Genomic DNA, 24,163 nt, shown 5'->3' with positions numbered 1-24,163 from the left:
TACCGGTGAATTTCAAAAATAAAAATAGATGCTCCATACCGTTCATTATGGCCATATAGTGCTCTGCAACGTTCATTATTGCCCCATAGCTGTGCCATATAGTGCTCTGCACCGTTCATTATTGCCCCATAGCTGTACCATAGAAAGCTGTGCCATATAGTTCTCTGCACCGTTCATTATTGCCCCATAGCTGTACCATAGAAAGCTGTGCCATATAGTGCTCTGCACCGTTCATTATTGCCCCATAGCTGTGCCATATAGTGCTCTGCACCATTCATTATTGCCCCATAGCTGTGCCATATAGTGCTCTGCACCGTTCATTATTGCCCCATAGCTGTGCCATATAGTGCTCTGCACCGTTCATTATTGCCCCATAGCTGTGCCATATAGTGCTCTGCACCGTTCATTATTGCCCCATAGCTGTGCCATATAGTGCTCTGCACCGTTCATTATTGCCCCATAGATGTACCATAGAAAGCTGTGCCATTGCTGCTGCTGCTGCAATAAAAAAAATATGACATACTCACCTCTCTTGCTTGCAGCTCCTCAGCGTCCCGTCCCGGCGTCTCTCTGCACTGACTGATCAGGCAGAGGGCGGCGCGCACACTATATGCGTCATTGCGCCCTCTGACCTGCACAGTCAGTGCGGAGAGACGCCGGGAAGATGGAGCGGCGCCCGGCGGGTGGAACGCGGACAGGTGAATATGTAATACTTACCTGCTCCCGGCGTCCCGCTCCTTCCCCCGGACAGCTGGTCTTCGGTGCCGCAGCCTCTTCCTCTATCAGCGGGCACCGTTACCGCTCATTAGAGAAATTAATATGCGGCTCCACCCCTATGGGAGTGGAGTCCATATTCATTTCTCTAATGAGCGGTCCCACGTGACCGCTGAACAGGGGAAGAGCTGCGGCACCCGGAGACCGTGGGACTGCAGGGACAGCGCCAGGAGCCCCGGAAGCAGGTAAGTATGCCTCAGCGCCCTCTCCCCCTCACCCGCCGACCCTGCCGCCGACCGTGACTCGAGTATAAGCCGAGAGGGGCACTTTCAGCCCAAAAATTTGGGCTGAAAATCTCGGCTTATACTCGAGTATATACGGTAAATCTCCGAACACTAACAAATACTCGGAGACCACCCAAGCAACGAGTATACTCGCTCATCACTAATCCTTGTCAATACTGCATTTTTTCCAGCACTCCTTTTAATTACAATTCATGGGTGTTTTTTAAACTCCAACAAATATGATACTTGAAATAGGAGGTACAAATTTAGGGATCTTGGATGTAGAGATTTGAATCTACAGATACTACTTTCATATAATGTGTCACTGCCCACTTTTATGGGTAACCTCCAATATCTTAGCACAATGGTATATTTGGATAGGACATTTTAGCTCCCCTATTCTTTAAAGATGTTGCCCTTTACCCTACCTCAGTTACTGTTTTTGCTACAAATACTTAAACCCCTTCACGACATATGGCGTGCATGTACGTCATATGTCGTATGAGTGCCTGTTGTGTCCCAACACATCATATGCCAGGAAAGATGCAGGCTTAGCATGAGACCTCATCTTTCCTGGTAAATGATGGCTGATTTAATCAGTCATTATGTGTCTTTAACAGCCGCAGATGGATCAGAGCTCCGTCTGCGGCTGTTAACTTGTTAAATCCCACTGTCAATCTCTGACAGCGGCATTTAATATGCCCTGGCAGGGAGACACATCTTTCCATTCTCCCATTGGCACGCCCGTGACATGATCGCGGGGTACTTATGGATTGTCATGACAGCCGTGCCTATTATTACGATCCTCCTGTGAAAGTCAGCCTGTGTTAGCGTTCATATGCGATCGTGACTGTTACTATACATAGCAGTGGTGATTAAAGTCCAATCTAACAAAATATTAAATTAAGTAAATTAATCCAATCGCTATTGGCGTAATGAGAAAAAAGTCAAAACGCCAAAATTATGTGTTTTTTTGGCTGCTGCAACATTGCAATAAAATACAATAAGTGGTGATCAAAACATCATATCTATCCCAAAATGATATCAGTAAAAACGTCAGCTCAGGGTTCAAATATCTGTGTATTTGTACTGACCTGGAGAATCAGGTTAACAGGTCATTTTAACCATATAGTGAACATTGTAAATGAAAAAAACAATTGTGGAATTGCGCTTTTTTTTGCAATTTCAATGTAATTGGATTTTTTTTTCCTGTTTTCCATTGCACAATGTGGTATAATGAATGGTGTCATTCAAAAGTACAAATCAAAAACAGAAAAATATAAAACGTTATGGCTCTTTGACTAAGGGGAGGAGAAAACTAAAATGGAAAATCGCAATGTTATGAAGGGGTTAAGGGTAATGCTCCTTTATAACCCCATATGTATTTTCTGCTACGTTTCATGTTATTGTCTGCCTTTCTGCTTCACTTCATGTTCCTTGGTACCATCTCTGCTATCACAGCCATCACTTCCTCTTCAGATTCCTCTGCTCTCTTCTGACTACATTTCCCTCATCCCTCGTGTTGGGCCGCAAGCAAGCAGTGAAGACATTCCTTGTAACTCCACCTAAACCCCTACCACTCCACACCGCAGTATCGCACACAGCCCCCGCTCAACCTACTGTACTGGACACTGTACAATACACACAAAAGGAATAAACATGTGTATAACAAAACATGTGTAATTGCAATAATTTTCTGGGAGAAATACTTCATTTTTTTGGAACAATTTCAAGGGTGCCAACCAGTAACGTAGCTACCGCGGGGGCAGAAGGGGTGGTTGCCCCCGGCCCCACGTTCTGAGGGTGCCATTCGGAGCTAGGGAATTGTAACTGTATCGACTGACCGCATTGATGAGAGGAGGAGCGGTACGCTCCCTCTCCCATCATTCCCCCTGTCAGCGTCTGACATCACCGATGCCGTCACTGACAGGGGTCAAGATGATGTCACTACTTGGCGCCTGCGGACCGGAGATGTGAGGGAGCTCAGTGCAGCAGAGTAACCAGGAAGAAATGTGAGTATTGGATTTATTCTTTAATAGGGCTGCATATGGGGCTGCAATATATTAAAGTCTGCCTATGGGGGCTTCATTTTATTAGAGTCTGCCAATGGGGTGCATTATGTAACATAGAGTCTGCCTATGGGGGGCTGCATTATACTATAGAGTCAGCTTATGGGGGGCTGCATTATACTATAGTCTGCTTATGGGTGGGCTGCATTATACTACATAGATTCTGCCTATGGGGTCCTACATTATACTATAGAGTCTGTCTATGGGGGCTGCATTTTATTAGAATCTGCCTATGGGGGGTGCATTTTACTAGAGCTTGCCTATGGGGGGTGCATTTTATTAGAGTCTTCCTATGGGGGCTGCATTATATAACATAGAGTCTGCCTTTGGGGGGGCTGCATTTTATTAGAATCTGCCTATGGGGGTTGCATTCTATTAGAGTCTGCCTATGGGGGGTTGTATTGTATTAGAGTCTGCCTATGGGAGGCTGCATTCTATTAGAGTCTGCCTATGGGGCCTGTATTATATGAGAGTCTACCTATAGGGGGTTGCATTATACTATAGACTCTGCCTATGGGGGGCTGCATTATACTATAGAGTCTGCCTATGGGGGTGCATTTTACTAGAGCTTGCCTATGGGGGGTGCATTTTATTAGAGTCTTCCTATGGGGGCTGGATTATATAACATAGAGTCTGCCTATGGGGGGCTGCATTTTATTAGAATCTGCCTATGGGGGTTGCATTCTATTAGAGTATGCCTATGGGGGGTTGTATTGTATTAGAGTCTGCCTATGGGGGACTGCATTCTATTAGAGTCTGCCTATGGGGGCTGCATTATATGAGTCTACCTATAGGGGTTGCATTATACTATAGAGTCTGCCTATGGGGGGCTGCATTATACAATAGAGTCTGCTTATGGGGGGCTGCATTATACTATAATGCCCTGTTGGCCCTCGTCAGTGTGAAGCATGTCCAGAGCCTCTCACCTAGCCAAATCAGTTCTCATGCTTCGCACTGACGAGGGCCAACAGCCCGAAACACCGTGTCTGCGAATTGAGATACTGATTTGGCTATTATCCTAAGTCATATTGCACGACTCTTTAGAGGGTTGATTGTGACTTGTAGTATCGCTACTTCGAACAGGTGGCGCTATAGAGTTAAGTCCTCTTTTTCTCAGAAGAGGCAATTTGCATATTTAATTTCCCAGAGGAGCATTGTACGGCAAATAAGCCTCCTTACCTTGACAAGCCAGAGCTGGTATGTCACTCTCCATAAGGAGAAACGTTACCCCTTAGACCCCAGCCAAAGATAATGAGACAAGGAGAGCAGCTCAGGTTACAGAAGGATTTGGGAAAGCAAGGTATTTAGTAAAGTACTTACTATGGCCATTAGTTCCCAGAAAGGGACATGTAAAGTATTGGCCAATCCCTTTAAGTAATGACAAAGAAAGTAAGAAATGAACTATTCTGAGTACCTCAGTTGTGTCAAGCATTGTGCAATATTGCTTTTTACAATGATACTGTAATAGCATTTGAAGATGTATGAAACATGGGACCACTTTACACTTTTCCCTTACTTGGCAAGTTCTGAAACAAAAAAAGTCATTTCTGATTTCCAAAGGATAATGTTTAATTAAATTAAAAAACAAGAATTTAAGAATATAATTCTCTGCCATGGCAGCAGTGATATTTACCAGAAAAGAATCAGACAGATGTTGTTTTATATTGGTTTTTTTTTCAGCATCAGACATTCATGAAAAACATGCATGCTGCCAGGACAAGCTGCTGTTAATTACTTTGTTAGAAATATGTTTGACACACTCCATAAGTACAGAACTTGGGTCTGGTTCCCTATTAAATGTAAACCATTTTTTGTCCCTCAAAAACCCTTAGGCCGGGGTCACACTTGCGAGTGCGATGCGAGAAACTCACGCGAGTCTCTCGCATCAATACCCGGCACTCGGGACTGGAGTGTGCAGCTGCATAGAAATACATGCAGTGTCTCGCATCTCGCAAGTGTGACCCAAGTGTGAAATGTTTTGCTAATTTTGACTTCTTAAAGGGGTGTTCAAGCCTAAAATCCCTGGATAATTGAGCCCTGTGATTGTTGTTTTTTTGCCATGACCATAGATCTATTGTCTGATTCTACCCTTTTTGTGGTGGTCATTTAGCTGTGGAGCCCCTCTTTTTAGCAGTCTTAGGAGGTTTCAGTGGTTAACTCCCCACTGAATAGGTGATAAATGTTTTAAACTGAAAAAAATCCTTGATATGATCTTGTTTATGCATCACTTAGTAGCTATATGGACAGACAGAAGTGTACCTTGAAGCCCAATGTTGTCTAATATGTACGGCTGTATCTCAACTTTGATGTCGGGGATTTGACCATACCCATTGCTTGATCTTAATTTCCACCAAGAAGTCCAACAGCAGCTTATAGGGTTTTATGTTTATGAGGGAGTCTGGGTTTCTTAAAGAGATCATACTATAGATCAGTGTTCCCCAACTCCCGTCCTCAAGACCCACCAACAGGTCATGTTTTCAGGATTTCCTTAGTATTGCCCAGGTGATAATTGCATCACCTTCACAGCCAATAATTCCATCACCTTTGAAATACTAAGGAAATCCTGAAAACACGACCTGTTGGTGGACTGGACAGGGGCGTAACTACCGCGGTTGCAGCGGTCGCCATTGCGACCGGGCCCCACAGGTCAGGGGCCCAGGGCCGGCCCCTGACCTGCGGGGCCGGACTGGCCATCGGGCACTTCTGGCAAATGCCAGAAGAGCCGGTGCCAGTAGTGGGCCGCCCGCTGCACTGTTCCCCCCCGCCCCCCGCCAGTGCCGCCGCCGCCACATTTAACTATACCGGCGTCTATGACACCGGTACAGTTCAATGCAATGATGGAGGAGAGAGCGTCACCTGACGCTCCCTCTCCCATCATTCCCCGCTCTGCCTCTGACAGTACACTGCGGGTGCACGATGACGTCATATCATCGCGCACCTGCTGTGTCCTGGGCAGACTGCAGCCGCCGGGAGCAGCGCGGGCAAAAGGAAAGGTGAGGAGAGTTTTTTTTTTTTCTTTTTAACTGGACTGTGGGGCCATTATCAGGGGGGGGGGATGAGATGTGGGCTGTGCTGTATATACCCCTGTGCGGGCTGTGCTGTATATACCCCTGTGCGGGCTGTGCTGTATATACCCCTGTGCGGGCTGTGCTGTATATATCCCTGTGCGGGCTGTGCTGTATATATCCCTGTGCGGGCTGTGCTCTATATACCCCTGTGTGGGCTGTGCTCTATATACCCCTGTGTGGGCTGTGCTCTATATACCCCTGTGTGGGCTGTGCTGTATATATCCCTGTGCGGGCTGTGCTGTATATATCCCTGTGCGGGCTGTGCTGTATATATCCCTGTGCGGGCTGTGCTGTATATATCCCTGTGCGGGCTGTGCTGTATATATCCCTGTGCGGGCTGTGCTCTATATACCCCTGTGTGGGCTGTGCTCTATATACCCCTGTGTGGGCTGTGCTGTATATATCCCTGTGCGGGCTGTACTGTATATATCCCTGTGCGGGCTGTGCTGTATATACCCCTGTGCGGGCTGTGCTGTATATACCCCTGTGCGGGCTGTGCTGTATATACCCCTGTGCGGGCTGTGCTGTATATATCCCTGTGCGGGCTGTGCTGTATATATCCCTGTGCGGGCTGTGCTCTATATACCCCTGTGTGGGCTGTGCTCTATATACCCCTGTGTGGACTGTGCTCTATATACCCCTGTGTGGGCTGTGCTGTATATATCCCTGTGCGGGCTGTGCTGTATATATCCCTGTGCGGGCTGTGCTGTATATATCCCTGTGCGGGCTGTGCTGTATATATCCCTGTGCGGGCTGTACTGTATATATCCCTGTGCGGGCTGTGCTGTATATACCCCTGTGCGGGCTGTGCTGTATATATCCCTGTGCGGGCTGTGCTGTATATATCCCTGTGCGGGCTGTGCTCTATATACCCCTGTGTGGGCTGTGCTCTATATACCCCTGTGTGGGCTGTGCTGTATATATCCCTGTGCGGGCTGTACTGTATATATCCCTGTGCGGGCTGTGCTGTATATATCCCTGTGCGGGCTGTGCTGTATATATCCCTGTGCGGGCTGTGCTCTATATACCCCTGTGTGGGCTGTGCTCTATATACCCCTGTGTGGGCTGTGCTGTATATATCCCTGTGCGGGCTGTACTGTATATATCCCTGTGCGGGCTGTGCTGTATATACCCCTGTGCGGGCTGTGCTGTATATACCACTGTGTGGGCTGTGCTGGATATACCACTGTGCGGGCTGTGCTGTATATACCACTCTGCGGGCTGTGCTGTATATACCCCTGTGTGGGCTGTGCTGTATATACCACTGTGTGGGCTGTGCTGGGTATACCACTGTGCGGGCTGTGCTGGATATACCACTGTGCGGGCTGTGCTGCATATACCACTGCGCGGGCTGTGCTGGATATACCACTGTGCGGGCTGTGCTGTATATACCACTGTGTGAGCTGTGCTGGGGGGGTCCCATTTGGAAGTTCGCACCGGGGCCCATAACTTTGTACTTACGCCACTGGGACTGGAGTTGGTGAACACTGCTATAGATCCAAGTAGTGTGTTTTTTCTTGTCAATATTGTTTTTTTACTTTCATTCTCTACATTTGAACACAAAGTTTCTAACATTGATAGACAGCTGCAGACAAAATAATTCAACAGCCAATGCACATATGGTTTATTAGCAAAACCGACAAACTTTCAGCTATTTGTTAAAAATACAATGAAACAAAAACTATTTTTATACCTCAACAGATCTACTGTATTTTAACAAGTGGATTCTCCAAATGAAAAGCAAAATATTATTTTCAATGACTAGTGGAGTCTCAGAATTATTGAATACATTCATATGAAGCATCTTTAGCAGTCTGTAGAGCACCGTTTGGCTAGGCATCATGTTAGCAGCAGGTCATAACAGCTGCGCACCAGCTTCTGACAGCGTTCCTGAGGAACCTTTCTCCATTCTTCATGGGAAATAGCCTCAAATTCACTAATATTCTTGGGTTTCTTGTGTGCAGTAAAAGGCATTTCAAATCCAGTCAGGCTACTGTGACAGCTATCCCAGAATGTTCTAGGTCTTCTAAAACCAAACCTCTGTGGACTTTGAGAAATGCTTGGGATCATTGTCATATTGAACAGTACAATGACATCCAACTTTCCACTTCCTCACAGAATACGTGATAAATAATTTCTTCTAGGATTTTCTGAAAATGTAATTCATCCTGTCCTCCATACACTGCAGGTTTCCGTTGCCAGAGGAAACAAAGCAGTCCCAGAATATTATCAAGCCGCGGCCATGCTGATCCATAAGCTTCAAGAATTTCCAGTTTTGTTTCACTGCTTCCCAAAACAGAAACCCTAAACTTTCTAAGGCTCATTTTGATTGTTTTGATCATATTGAAGTTGAATTTTTAGATGTGAATGGCTTAGAGTTTGGGTATGGGCTTTACTGTTCATTCTGAAAGCTCAGTGCTTGCTGTTACCATATCTTACTGCAGGTCCTTTGCAGTTAGTCGAGAGTATTTGACATACTTGTTTCCTGGTGGCAGATGGTGGTAGCCTTCTCTGAGAACAGTACTAAGGCATCACAGATGGCGTTCCTTCGACTATAAACTTTGAACTATGCTTCCAACAGTATCACTGGAAACATTCAATGTCTTTACTATCTTTTTGTTTCCTTTTCCTTGATTGTGCAAGGCAATGATCTCTTGTCAAAAAGGAGTTGTTCAGGTCTAAGAACTAGCAGGCAGGTAGTTGCAGCCCAGCGAAGATCTCTGCTGCCACAAAGCTTGACCACTCTGATGGCTCCCTATCTGCAGGGTACCGGCTATCAGTCAGCATGACGTTGGCAGTTGTGTCCCATTGGCAGAGTAGCCCATAAGAGGTTGAGCAGCTCTGTTGACTTGAAGCATCCGAATTGCTGGCAGGAGTGGTCCATGACTGCCTTGAGCCAGCACCACGTACAACAGGCTAGGTAGTTAGCAACTACCTGCCTGTTAATTTTTAGATCCTTAGTAAAATAATTAAATAAAATAGCCCCAGATAATCCTTTTAACTTTCTGGATCTCTTTCTTGACCACCAAAGAATATTAGTGAACTTGAGGCAATTGCCGATGGGTAATTGGCTAAGATTTCTCATGAAAAATTTTAGAATCTGGTGTCTGGCTGTGGTGCTGGTGCTCAACTAAGTACTTAAGACTACTTCTGAGACTGCAGTAGTCATTATAATTAGTTTTTTTGTGTGTTATATTAGTTGTGTTGAGTTAAATTAATATGTTTTGTTTCACTGGGTTATTGCAAACTGCAGAAAGCTTGTTAATTTTGCTAATAAGCCAAATTTGCAATGAGGTTTGAATAACTTTGATAGGAACTGTAAGGCACATGAGGTGTGGTTTAAGTACATGAGGAGAGATGTTCAGAAGGAAGGATAAGAAGGAGGCAAGTTGGTGTGGGTGTAGGTGAGGTATGAGTGTGTAGACTGAGTAACGATAACCCTTTATTATGGGCTCAATGAGGTTGTACTGTGAAGTTCTTTCCAGATGCGTAGGAAGCGTAAGTATGAGAGACTTGGGATGGCTGTATTTTCTTTATATAAATGAACTGCCTTAACCTACTTATTCCTTTCATTATAGAGCAACACAACAATCTGGAGCATGATAATAGATTTAGACTTTATTTATGTTTTTAAAAATTTTTTTTTTAGAAAATGCATGTTATAATAAATTCATAATAGTGTTATATAAATGTTATGTAAATATCTAACATATTAGTGTCCTGAGAGGTGTTCTGGTCATATAAATGCATTTATTACTGTTATGATCTGGTAAGTCTCCTCAGTTGTCAAGTACAATGCTGTATCTACTTTTGAGGTTACTCAAATTTTTATTTCCTTCCTCTGAATTAATAACTGGAGATATAAATAGACACAAGCAGTGGATCTTTGTGTAAATTATAGAAAGATATTAAACAAAATTATCTATATGTTATTGCCCATTTAGACAGGTCAGGTAGCTATCTACAAGCTTATAGGCGGCCATTTACTGTCCTGTTTACACAGCTCTTTGGAGACCTTTTCTCAAACTTCCACATAGCCAAAGAAACAAAGTGTTGACTATTGAGCAGAACATCAACAGAGCAGAACAATCACTTATGCAAATGTTCTGTCCCCATATGGGACATCACCCATTTATATAGGGCGATGTACTCCCAAAAGCTTATTTTAAGCATGCATAAAAATCATCACACCCGACGAATGGGCATTTTGCCAGTTCATCGGGTGATCTGTGGTCAACAATTGGGAACAAACACTTGTTCTCCAGTTATTGGTTCTGCTAAACGGACCATTACTGTATAAGGTTCCCTAATATCAAAAGGGAATTTACTCTGCAAGATAATCGTGGTCAACCAATGTTAAAAACGCTCCTTTCACAATTACAGCGCCGTGTAAACAGGCTGCTGATGATCCAATGATGTAGCAAAACTCTCGTTCATCTGGTGAAACTATCTTTTGTGCAGAGTAAACGATCAATCTAGGTGGTGCATCATTCTGTGTAAATGGGAATGATGACCACCTATACATACTGAGCGAACTAATGTAGATTGCTCAGTGCACTTTGCTTGCTTCGGTCTGATTTCGTAAATAGGCAGTCAAACAACTGATGTTGGTAAAAATTTACTGATTGATGACCGAATCATGCAGCCGGTGGATCCATGTAAACGGTCCTACAGAATATCTTGCAACTTTACGCTCTTAACCCCCGGAGCTTTTTTTCATTTTTTTGTTTTTGTTTTTCGCTCCTCTTCTTTCCAGAGCCATAACTTTTTTATTTTGCCATCAATATGGCCATGTGAGGGCTTGGTTTGTAGGAAGAGTTGTACTTTTGAACGACACCATTGGTTTTACCTTGTTGTGTACTCAAAAATGGGAAAAAAATTAAAAGTGCAAAAGAAGTGAAATCCCACACTTGTTTTTTGATTGGCTTTTTTGATAGGCTCACTAAATGCTAAAACTGACCTGCCATTGTGATTCTCCAGGTCATTATGATTTCATAGACATGTCTAGGACATGTCTAGGTTCTCTTTTATCTAAGTTGTGAAAAAAAATTTCAATGTTTGCTAAAAAAAAAAAATTGTGCAGTTTTCCATTACCCGTAGCGTCTCCATTTTTTTTGTGATCTCGGGTTCGGTGAAGGCTTATTTTTGCGTGCTGAGCTGAAATTTTTAATGATACCGCTTTTGTGCAGATACGTTCTTTTTATCGCCCGTTATTGCATTTTAATGCAATGTCGCAGCGACCAAAATTCTGGCATTTTGATTTTCTTTCTCGCTATGCCGTTTAGCTATCAGGTTAATCCTTTTTTTTTTATTGATAGACCAGGCGCTTCTGAATGCGATGATACCAAATATGTGTAGATTTGATTTTTGTAATTGTTTTATTTTAATTGGGGTGAAAGGGGGGTGATTTGAACTTTTATGTCTTTTTATTTTTTTATATTTTTAAACACTTTTTTTTTACTTTTGACATGCTTCAATAGCCTCCATGGGAGGCTAGAAGCTACCATAACTCGATTGCCTCTGCTACATAGAGGTGATGCACAGATCACCTCTTATCTCCTCTTCCCACAATCGTATACAACATTTCTCTCGCGTATCACCCCTACTCTGGAACCCTCTACCACAACACATCAGACTCTCGCCTACCATCGAAACCTTCAAAAAGAGCCTGAAGACCCACCTCTTCCGGCAAGCCTACAACCTGCAGTAACCACCGATCGACCAAACCACTGCATGACCAGCTCTATCCTCACCTACTGTATCCTCACCCATCCCTTGTAGATTGTGAGCCTTCGCGGGCAGGGTCCTCTCTCCTCCTGTACCAGTTATGACTTGTATTGTTTAAGATTATTGTACTTGTTTTTATTATGTATACCCCTCCTCACATGTAAAGCGCCATGGAATAAATGGCGCTATAACAATAAATAATAATAATTGAAAAAAAGAGGGGGTAAACACTGGCGCTGCACTGTCCAAACGAAAGGGGAAGGGGGAGATAAAGCTGCTGGTGAGGTGACAGAGACTGTGCTGAACCCTGTCTAGAGTAAATAAATAAATAATGTAAATAATGTAATAAACCGATACCACACCTGCGCTAATGGGAAAAGAATGCTGCGTACACTACAGCACTGCCTGCTGTGAGGGTAAAACCGGGGCCAATTGTGCTCTGCTTAGCGGAGAGGGTCCGTGATGCAAACAGTTTATGTACATACACATGCACTTACTGGATGTAGGCGTGAAGATGGTCACTGACCTCCGTGACCATCTTCACGCCTACATCCAGTAAGTGCATGTGTATGTACATAAACTGTTTGCATCACGGACCCTCTCCGCTAAGCAGAGCACAATTGGCCCCGGTTTTACCCTCACAGCAGGCAGTGCTGTAGTGTACGCAGCATTCTTTTCCCATTAGCGCAGGTGTGGTATCGGTTTATTACAATAAATAATAATAATAATAATAATGTAGCTGAATTACAGCTTTGCTATGAGCGTCGACCACAGGGTGGCACTCATAGCAATCCATCATCAACAACCATAGAGGTCTCGAGGAGACCTGTGGTTGTGATGGCAACGCACCGATGACCCCTGATTACGTGACGGGGTCATCGGTGCGTGTATTTCCGGCCCAGTGGCCGGAAGCGCTTGTTGAATGCCGCTGTCAGCGTTTGACAGAGGCATTTAACTAGTTCATAGGCACGAGCGGATCGCGATTCCACTGGCGCCTATTACGTGCACATGTCAGCTGTTGAAAACAGCTGACATGTTGTGGCTTTGAGGTGGGCTCACCGCCGGAGCCCACCTCAAGGCAGGGGATACTGCTAGCTCACGCACTATTCCATCAGCTGGCAGAAAGGGGTTAATCTCTTGGAGTCTGAGCAATTATGGTAATAAAGAATTAAATCTCTGTGTGGTTATTTCCTGCATCTAGTCTACCTGGTAAGGAGTATGTTAAGGACATGCTTCAAAATCTTTGCTATAAATGCAAGAACTTAATACACCAGTTTTTCATTTTTAATACTGTTTGGTCTTGGAATGACTTATTCCAGCATTTGTAATAAAACTGTGGTGTGAATAGTTAAATATTGGCTGCTTTTTTTGTTAGTGCAGCTTTCCGCACAGACTGACCAGCTGTCATCCTGGGTAAGGGAGAAGCTAGGTGCACAACAACGGGAAGAGGGTGGGGGAGCCCAAACACTAAGAAAGCGAGAGTGGAGACTCTTGGTAAGATCTGACAACACCCTGTCTGCCCTTATATCCCTAAATAAGTTCTGCACTTATTGCCGAGCGGAAACCTAATCCCTGTCTGCCCCTAGCTATAGGACCTGGATAGTGAGGTAACAGGCATTAGTGGGCCCCCACTACAACAAAAGACAAAGCAGGAAGACAAATGAGGGAATACAGTTAGCTAGAGACAACACAAGAGAGCTCATGCCAGCAATCCTCCAAGAAGAAACTAGATGACTTCTATCACTTCTAAACACACCGAGATAAATAGCGCTATCACCTTGCTGAAGTGACTAAAGGTATTTAAGCCTGCAGCAAGGGTCTGTTAATTAGCAGTAGATGGTGGAGATCACCGCTAGGTCCTAGAGGGAGAATGATATCACTCCACAGCAGAGATGCAAGATCCAGAATGTGCCTGCAGAGCCAGGCGTAGTAACCTTTTACACCTCACACACCTGTGCCACCAGCATTTCTGTCCATACAATGGCTGACAGTAGGGGAGAGTGAGACCAAATCAGTCCATCAGCCTCCTCTGACTGTAAAACACCTCACAATCGTCTTTTCTGTTGGAGGAGACTGATGGTGTGAAGAAAGTTGTACTATCAAAAAAAAGTGGCCAACCTCTTTAACAGCATATTATACAGGTTGTAAAGTTGTCATCCAGTTTCTATTGAAGATGCATGTGATTAGAAACGGTAAAAACAATCCAGAATATAGACTTTAAATTGTATGATTCTGGAGTTGTGTAAAAGTTAACAATATTATTATGTTCACATGGTATGGCACAAATCTGAACCATTTGATTTTTCGCAAACATAGAATATTTTAAAGAAAAACAACAATTAATTTGGGTTTTATTTCTCACACATTTCAGCATGGCAGGTGGAGCAGTGTACTCTTTCGTGACATTCTGGGAAGCCCCACCATCAGTAGACAGTCCTCCAACCACATTAAGTTGGGACGAACAAAAGACTGCTTTATTACAAGTTGCAAATGGAAAAAACAATATGGACTCTAAAGACATTAGAGAATACTAAATAAAACTTTAACTTCACTAACAAGTATTTTAAATAAAGCGTTTACACCTATTAGAAAGCTAACATGCCTCTGGGATAAGAAATGATGTTGGATAGATGAAGATTCATTCAAGGATGCACAGAGAAGAAGACTTACATTCTACACAATGCCCATACTGACTGAAATGTAATTGTAAAAGATAATTTATTTGATGCAAAGTATAAATCTGGCAAAAGAGTTACTAAGTTTATTGACTTATGAATATGTATGGTAAGTGGTTTCAGAGGTTCTCATAACTTCAGAAATGTGAGATCAAGATGTGATTGTGGAGACAGGTACAGTGCCTTGCAAAAGTATTCGGCTCTCTGGAACTTTTCAGCCTTTTCCCACATATCATGCTTCAAACATAAAGATACCAAATGTAAATTTTTGGTGAAGAATCAACAACAAGTGGAACACAATTGTGAAGTTGAACGAAATTTATTAGTTGTTTTAAATTTTTGTGGAAATTCAAATACTGAAAAGTGGGGCGTGCAATATTATTCGGCCCCTTTACTTTCACTGCAGCAAACTCACTCCAGAAGTTCATTGTGGATCTCTGAATGATCCAATATTGTCCTAAATGCCTAAAGATGATAAATATAATCCACCTGTGTGTAATAAAGTCTCAGTATAAATTCACCTGCTCTGTGATAGTCTCAGGGTTCTGTTTGAAGCACAGAGAGCATCATGAAGTCCAAGGAAACAACAGGCAGGTCCGTGATACTGTTGTAGAGAAGTTTAAAGCCGGATTTGGATACAAAATTATTTCCAAAACTTTAAACATCCCAAGGAGCACTGTGCAAGTGATCATATTGAAAAGGAAGGAGCATCATACCACTGCAAATCTACCAAGACCCGGCCATCCCTCTAAACTTTTATCTCAAACAAGGAGAAGATTGATCAGAAATGCAGCCAAGAGGCCCCTGATCACTCTGGATGAACTGCAGAGATCTACAGCTGAGGTGGGACAGTCTGTCCATAGGACAACAATCAGTTGTACACTGCCCAAATCTGGCCTGTATGGAAGAGTGGCAACAAGAAAGCCATTTCTCAAAATATCCATAAAAAGTGTTGTTTAAAGTTTGCAACAAGCCACCTGGGAGACACACCAAACATGTGGAAGAAGGTTCTCTGGTCAGATGAAACCAAAATCAAACTTTTTGGCAACAATGCCAAATGATATGTTTGGCATAAAGGCAACACAGCTCATCACCCTGAATCCACCATCCCCACTGTCAAACATGGTAGTGGCAGCATCATGGTTTGGGCCTGCTTTTCTTCAGCAGAGACAGGGAAGATGGTTAAAATTGATGGGAAGATGGATGGAGCCAAATACAGGACCATTCTTGAAGAAAACCTGTTGGAGTCTGCAAAAGACCTGAGACTGGGACGGAGATTTGTCTTCCAACAAGACAATGATCCCAAACATAAAGCAAAATCTACAATGGAATGGTTCACAAATAAACGTATCCAGGGGTTAGAATGGCCAAGTCAAAGTCCAGACCTCAATCCAATCGAGAATCTGTGGAAAGAGCTGAAAACTGCTGTTCACAAATGATCTCCATCAAACCTCACTGAGCTCAAGCTGTTTGCTAAGGAAGAATGGGTAAGAATTTTGGTCTCTCGATGTACAAAAAAAGACATACCCCAAGCGACTTGCAGCTGTAATCACAGCAAAAGGTGGCGCAACAAAGTATTAAATTAAAGGGGCCGAATAATATTGCACGCCCCACTTTACAGTTTTTCAATTTCCACAAAAATTTTAAATAACCAATACATTTCGTTCAACTTCACAATTTGTGCTCCACAAATTTACATTTGGTATCTTTATGTTTGAAGCATGATATGTGGGAAAATGTTGAAAAGTTCCAGGGAGCCGAATACTTTCACAAGGCACTGTATGTTTCTGGATTCTCTGTTTGTTTTTAGTTTACTTTAAAAAACAAAACAAAACTAAAGCAAAAACTGTGCCAGCGTTTTTATCTTTGCTGCAATTCTGGGAGGAAAATCATATTGCCAGGTATTTTTTTTTTACGACAAAATGTACACCATATAAAGAATTCTCAAAAAATAATGTCAGTATTGCATTTTTTTTTCTCAATTTCACTGCATTTGGAATTTTTTTTTCCTGTTTTCCAGTGTTTTATGTTGTAAAATGAACTATGTTATTCAAATGTACAACTTCTTCTGCCAAAAACCCCAGCCATCATATATCTATGTGGACAGAAAAAAAAAAAAAAATTTAACATTTGGAAGAAGGAGAGAAAAAAATGAAAATGCAAATATAGAAATTGGCCATATTGAGATGGGGTTAAAGGGAAACTCTCATCTGATTCATGCTGCTTGAACCACAGAATGCATGAATTAGGCCCCCTCCCTCATTATAAACATATATTTTACTCTGAACTATGTTTATCTCTAAAAACATTGCAGCATGTCAGAGTGTGGCTGTGGTGACTGGTCCTAAAGGTATGTCTTCAGGCTTCCCACTTGCTCAGATAGGGAGAGATTAGTCAGTTGATGTATATTTATTGAGGTATTAGACTTGTTGGGATGAGTGGGTGAAGAGAATCTGGCTGGCACATACCTCCTGGACTAGTCACTTGGTCCCTGGTCAAGTTGCACAATTGTATTTGTTTTTGAAAAAGATGTTCCTGGACTGATATAAACATATTAATGGGTCCCTGATATGCACGATTATTTGCTGTATCTGACCATCCCTAATTACTCCAGTTCACTGTCGGCACATACTTCAACTACTGGCCAGAAGGGAAGTATAAGTCACTTATGATACGTGAGTATACAGAAAACAACAGGTGCTCGCAGCTGATGTTGTCTGAGGGAACACATTTCCCTGCCTGAGGTAACACATTTCCCTGTCTGTTTTATCACAGGAGTGTTTCTGCCACATCATCAGTCCTGTGAGCTCATCATAAATCAACTAAGTGACGTATAAGCTCAGTGGCTACTAGTACTCCTTTGTCATTGAATTGATTTATGATGAGCTCAGAGGTCTGGAGATGCAGCTGAAAATCTCAATCCTATAATAACTCAGGCAGAGAAATATGCATCAGAAAGCAGCAGCTGTGAGCTCCTGCTGATTATTCTGTATACTCACTTATCATAATTGACTTTTACTGTCGGGTTTACCCCAAAAAATCTGACTTGCTCAACTATTTTTGACCAAATCCACACTTACTTTTTTTTTGCCTTGTCTTTCACAGGCATTTTGCTGTAAACACAATGCACTCCAGTGGGTTTAATACATCTCTATATGCATTCTGGGGGGCACATACCAGCCCTCGTATATGATCCCCCTCACTGCCTCACAATATGTTGAGGCGGTAGACAAGTCTGAAGAAATGTGTTTTTAGGGCATGCTTAAAACTGTGGTTATTGGGGATTAATCAAATTGTTCTGGGTAATGCATTTCAAAGAATTGGCGCAGTATACGAGAAGTCTTGGAGACGGAAGTGGGAGGTTTGGATTATTGAGGATGTTAATCTTAGGTCATTAGCAGAATGGAGGGCACGGGAAGGGAGGCAGACTAAGACAAGGAAGGAGACGTAGGATGGTGCTGAACCATGGAGTGCTTTGTGGGTGAGAGTTATAAGTTTATATTGCACTCTGGAGGGGATGGATAACCAGTGCAATGACTAGCACAGGGTAGAGGCATCTGTGTAGCGGTTGGTGAGGAATATGATCCTGGCTACAGCATTCAAGACAGATTGGAGAGGGGAGAATTTAGAGAGAGGGAGACCAATTAGTAGAGTTACAGACAAGAATGAATAAGAAAAATTAGTACAGTAAAATTGAGTGCAGCCATTGATCTATTTACTATATGTCTTTTTTTGGTTATGCACCAGTTCAGACTAGATTGCTGTTCAGTCAGTTTTCCTATATTTACTATGTACTATTTTTTCTGACTTGTAGAACGCCCCACCCTTCACCATGCTGTGATTTTAATTACATCCAAACACAGTTGGTTCCGACCTTCCTATAAATGCAGGCTTTACCATGTTATTAGCCATAGGTAAGTGTTCACACTAGGCAGAGAGGTCAGGTACCCATCCGATCTGAGATTACCTTGACGTTTGGTGGATGGGCTCACAATTTTTGGCCAAATCTTGTGCTAAGCATCTCATGTGTTTTTTCATAGATTTCACAAGCCATTATGCTATTCACATTTCATGTATCGCACATTTCCTTGCTTTAGTACAGTAAAATTGAGTGCAGCCATTGATCTATTTACTATACATCTTTTTTTGGTTTTGCACCAGTTCAGACTAGATTGCTGTTCAGTCAGTTTTTCTATATTTACTATGTACTATTTTTTCTGACTTGAACGCCCCGCCCTTCACCATGCTGTGATTTTAATTACATCCAAACAGAGTTGGTTCCGACCTTCCTATAAATGCAGGCTTTACCATGTTATTAGCCATAGGTAAGTGTTCACACTAGGCAGAGAGGTCAGGTATCCATCCGATCTGAGATTACCTTGACGTTTGGTGGATGGGCTCACAATTTTTGGCCAAATCTTGTGCTAAGCATCTCATGTGTTTTTTCATAGATTTCACAAGCCATTATGCTATTCACATTTCATGTATCGCACATTTCCTTGATTTAGTACAGTAAAATTGAGTGCAGCCATTGATCTATTTACTATATGTCTTTTTTTGGTTATGCACCAGTTCAGACTAGATTGCTGTTCAGTCAGTTTTCCTATATTTAAGAATGAATAAGAGCTACAGTAAGAGTTTTTGCAGAGTCGAATGTAAGAAAAGGTTGAATTTGAGAAATGTTTTTGAGGTGTAGATGACAAGAGCAAGCCAGTGATTAGATGGATGTAGACAGCAGGCATGTAGCTGGAGAGTAATGGTAGAAGCACACACGGAAATGGCAATATCTGGCATAGGTAGGTTAGTGCAGGGAAGAAACTGAAGGAGTTTAGTTTTGACAGGTTCAATTTCAGATAGAGGGAGAACATGATATTGGAGACAGCGGTAAGACAATCACTGGTGTTTTGTAATAAAGCAGGCGTGACATCAGTACTAGAGGTGTATAATTGAGTGCCATCAGCATAGAGATGGTACTGGAAACCAAATCTACAGATTGTTTGTCCAATAGGGGCAGTATAGAAAGAGAAGTGGAGGGGGCCTAGGACTGATCCGTGCGGAACCCCAACAGTAAGGGGGAAAAGAGGAGGAGCCAGGAAAAGATACAGTGAAGGAGCAGTCAGAGAGGTAGGAGGAGAACCAGGAGAGAACAGTTTCTTTGAGGCTGATGGAGCGGAGCATAGTGAGGAGGGGCTGTTGATCCACATTGTCGAATGCTGCAGAGAGATCTAGGAGCATCAACAAGGAGTAGTGACCATTAGATTTATCTGTCACCAGTCACATACCACTCCCCTTTGCCCAAAGCTGGGGTTTTCGCCACCTTCACTTGCTAAGCATGGAAGTCTGGACAGCGCATCTGTGTTCCCGTGCAACTTTCCTGGCCTATGCTCGACGTGAAAAGTGAAATCTTGGAGGCCTAAGAGCCACTTAGAGCAAAGTACTGCAGTGCATATGCACCTGGAAAGGTCAGAGAGGCTCAGCGGATGTGCACTGCAGGACTTTGCTCTGCCCTCAACAGGGCAGATACGTATGCCTGCGCAGGAGCATGAAACCGGGGAGCCTGTGAGGATGACGCAGGGATGCTTCATCCACATCAAGCAAGTGGGAGGATGGCATCGCAAGAAGATGGGAGGCGCCAGACCAAGACCCGTGAATGCCATGGGACCAGACCGCCCCCAGGTGAGTATAATAAAAACTATTTTTCTTCTTTTACAGGTCGGATTGAGGGCAGATATACAGCATTATGGAATGCTGCATATAAGCCCTGAAAGAGGGTGGCTGTAACTCATATCGGCCAAACCTTGTGACAGGTTCCCTTTAATCCAGAAAGGTAGTAAAATTATTTTAAAAAATATAGAAAGATGATACAAAATGGGAAGAAAACAATATGGTATATACAATCACATGCGATAAAAGAAATAGCAAAAAAAATACTAAACTTGTCTCACGGAAATGGCACCGAGCTTAGCGGAGGGAGATACTTCTTAGGAGAACGGACTACAGAAAGCTTTCAGATTTTACCTTTGTACAGAGATGAAAAATGAGCATATATATTAGTCCATAAATAACCTTCACAACCAAGGTCACACTCCTTATCACGATATACTTGACATACCCCCACAAGAAGGAGAAAGGGAAAAAAGGAGTGTATACAATAATCAGCAATTGTATTTATACCTATGCATACAAAATTGAATAAAATGGATGTCTCATATCAGACTAGAAGACACAGCAAAACAGCTAACCACCAATTATGGATTTCATGTAAAGTTGCCTAAAACTAAGCGGCTCGATGAATCACATAGGGTATGTGTCCACGTTCAGGATTGCATCAGGATTTGGTCAGAATTTTACGCAGGTAAAATCTGCACCAAATCTGCACCTGAGGTCACTGGCAGGTCACCTGCGTTGTTCTTGCGTTGTTTCAGCATTGTAAGGACATGCTGCGTTCTGAAAAGACGCGCCGCATGTCCGTTTCCGCGGGTCTGCTGCATGCGTCTTTTAATGCATAGTGGAGACAGGATTTCATGAAATCCCCTCCACTATGCTTTAACATCTGGACGCTGCGTGTTTGACGCTGCGGCTCTACGCAGCGTCAAGCACGCAGCGTTTCCTGAACGTGGAAACATACCAATACACATGCATTAAATTAATAATTATCAATAGAAATGATTACACTGTGTTCCAAATTATTATGCACAAAGAGTTTAGGAGTGATAAGGTTAGAATTTTTTTGTTTGTCATTTAAACTCATTGATGGTGATGTGTGTCAGGGCTCTTTATATTACTGAAAGCAATTGCAGATACCTGTGCAAATTAGTTTGGCAGGTGTGTCCAAATAAAAGCAAGACTACTTAAGAAGGCTGTTCCACATTATTAAGCAGCCTACATTTTTGGCCATAAATGGGAAAGAAAATGGATGTGTCGGCTGCTGAGAAGCAACAAATTGTGGAGTATTTAGGTCAAGGCATGACTACAATCAACATTGCCAAGACACTTCATCGTGATCATCGCACAATCAAGAAGTATGTAGCTGATTCCCGGCACACACGTGTGCGTGCTGATAAGGAAAAATTGAGGACCCTTTCTAACAGGCAATTGCGTAAGGTTAAAAGAGCAGCTGCAAAAATGCCTTGTCATAGCAGCAGACAAGTTTTTGAAGCTGCTGGTGCCTCCAACGTCCCCAGAACAACAAGATGCAGGGTCCTTCAAAGGTGCGTAAGCCATCCTGTCGACCACCTCTATCCACTGTACACAAGCAGAAACAGCTCCAGTGGGCCAAACGATACATGAAGACTGACTTCCAAACTGTTTTGTTCACCGATGAGTGCCGTGCAACGCTCGATGGTCCAGATGGATAGAGTGGAGGATGGCTGGTTGATGGACCCCCCATGAAAACACGGCTAAGGCGCCAACAAGGAGGAGGTGGAGTAATGTTTTGGGCTGGAATCATGGGGAGAGAGATTGTCGGCCCCTTTATGATCCCTGAAGGGGTAAAGATGAACTCCATAATCTATGTGGAGTTTCTAAAAACACTTCCTGCCATGGTTCAAGAGGAAGAACCGTGCTTTCCGCAGCAAGATCATTTTCATGCATAATAATGCACCATCTCATGCTGCAAAAAACACATCTGCATCTCATGCTGCAAAAAACACATCTGCATCTATGGGCATAAAAGAGGACAAACTTATGGTGTGGCCACCATCTTCCCCTGGCCTCAACCCCATTGAGAACCTCTGGAGCATCATCAAAAGGAGTGTCTATGATGGCGGGAGGTAGTTCATATCTAAGCAACAGCTCTGGGAGGGTATTCTGTCCACATGCAAAACAATTGAAGCAGAAACCATCCAAAAACTGACAAATTTAATGGACGAGAGAGTTCAGAAGCTTCTTTCGAACAAGGGGTCCTATGTGCAACTGTAACATCACCTAGAATAAAGTTTCACTTGAAAACTGTTTGATTTAATTTTGTAATAAGCTGATAATGCTTATAACTTCACAATTGACCATTTTTTTGTTCAAAATAAAATAAAAAAGGTTGAAAACTCTGCTGTGCATAATAATTTGGAACATGCATTTTGAGTGTTTATTTTTTTTAAAAAGATACTGTTTTCATAGGCAGTTTGTTCCAAAACATTGCAATTATACTAGAATAGTAGATGACTGGAAAATAACAATGACTGCAATTCAGATAGGTAATTTAGAGAAAATATGAGGAAATATTATTTGCATAATAATTTGGAACACAGTGTATAAACACACTTTGATAATAAATAGATAGATGGTAATAAAGCTGGGCAAAGTGCCTTTTGTGCAGTCAAAGCATCTGAAAAACAGATGATTCAAGGGAGTCTAAGGAGATGTGCAAAAATGGGTATAGAAAAATCTGTATCTCTGTAACCAAATGAAAATGACAGAATAGTCATAAAGTGCCTCCATGCATGTAAACAAAATTGTAACCCAAAATGGCAAAGAAAGAGAGGAAACCAAATGGAATAAGGTGCATACCAATTAGTTTTACCTCGGTGGTAAGCCAGACCCCAACACGCGTCTTGCCCCCGGAAGAAGAATTGTCGAAATGCGCTGTGAGGGGGATCATATGCGAGAGTCGATATGTTTCCTCCAGGATGCGAACAGAGTCCTATTAAACTTGCTGAAGTGCCTTGTGTTCACAGCAGGATGCCTGTGCGACACAAGGCAAAATAAAAGAAAGAGTGAATTGGGTCTAAGTATTGAAGCAAATCCCTCTCTCCACGCCGGGTTTTAGAAGTGGCTCTATGGCCACGATTCCATTTAAATCTATCAGTTTTTTGCCTTGGGTATGTCAGTTTGGAGTTTGCAAGTTGCAGAGCAGGTGGCTCTGTGCAACCCAGGTTTGTGTGGAGCGAGCACAGAGCCAGGGAGCTCAAGGCGGCTGACGCACCCAAAAGGCACGGTGGTGCCATTGTCCACGGCAATGAATTCTGAGTTCTGAACTGTGTTTATGGAAACCAAGCTGCGATCCCGTAGACATTATTCCATTGTGTGAGTTTTTTTGGACATTAAAGACATTTGCTTTGAACTTTCCTGCGGTCCCTGCCTATCTGTCGCACTGCACCTATTTTGCTGCAATCCCTGGCTTACCACGGAGATAAAACTAATTAGTATGCACCTTATTCCGTGTGGTTTCCACTCTTTCTTTGCCATTTTGGGTTACAATTTTATCACATGCATGGAGGGACATAGCATAACATAACCTAACATAGTTAGCAAGGCCGAAAAAAGACGTTTGTCCATCTAGTTCAGCCTATATTCCATCAGAATAAATCCCCAGATCTACGTCCTTCTAAAGAACATAATAACTGTAAGATACAATATTATTATGCTCCAGGAAGATATCCAGGCCTCTCTTGAACCGCTCAACTGAATTCGCCATCACTACTTCCTCAGGCAAGGAATTCCAGATTCTCACTGCCCTATCAGTAAAGAATCCTCTTCTATGTTGGTTTTAAAACCTTCTCTCCTCCAGATGCAGAAAATGCCCCCTTGTGACCGTCACCTTCCTTGGTGTAAACAGATCCTGAGATATTTGTATTGTCCCCTTATATACTTATAGATGGTTATTAAATCGCCCCTCGGTCGTCTTTTTT

The 24,163-nt window shown here is 42.8% G+C and overlaps 1 protein-coding gene across 1 annotated transcript in view; it reads left to right on the top strand.

Annotated features, from left to right (window-relative positions):
• Nucleotides 1-16,801, top strand: part of SLC35D2 (solute carrier family 35 member D2) — a 186,289-nt gene extending 169,488 nt beyond the window's left edge. Inside the window, exon 12 of the mRNA XM_077299652.1 lies at nucleotides 14,234-16,801. Within this exon, the coding sequence (XP_077155767.1) occupies nucleotides 14,234-14,396 (163 nt within the window). The 3' untranslated portion in view covers nucleotides 14,397-16,801. The remainder of the gene's footprint in view (nucleotides 1-14,233) is intronic.
• Nucleotides 16,802-24,163: the final 7,362 nt, after the last annotated feature.

Source organism: Ranitomeya variabilis, chromosome 1, assembly GCF_051348905.1.
Source record: "Ranitomeya variabilis isolate aRanVar5 chromosome 1, aRanVar5.hap1, whole genome shotgun sequence".
NCBI classification, from domain to species: Eukaryota; Metazoa; Chordata; class Amphibia; order Anura; family Dendrobatidae; genus Ranitomeya; species Ranitomeya variabilis.
This window is presented reverse-complemented; position numbering and strand designations above follow the sequence as displayed.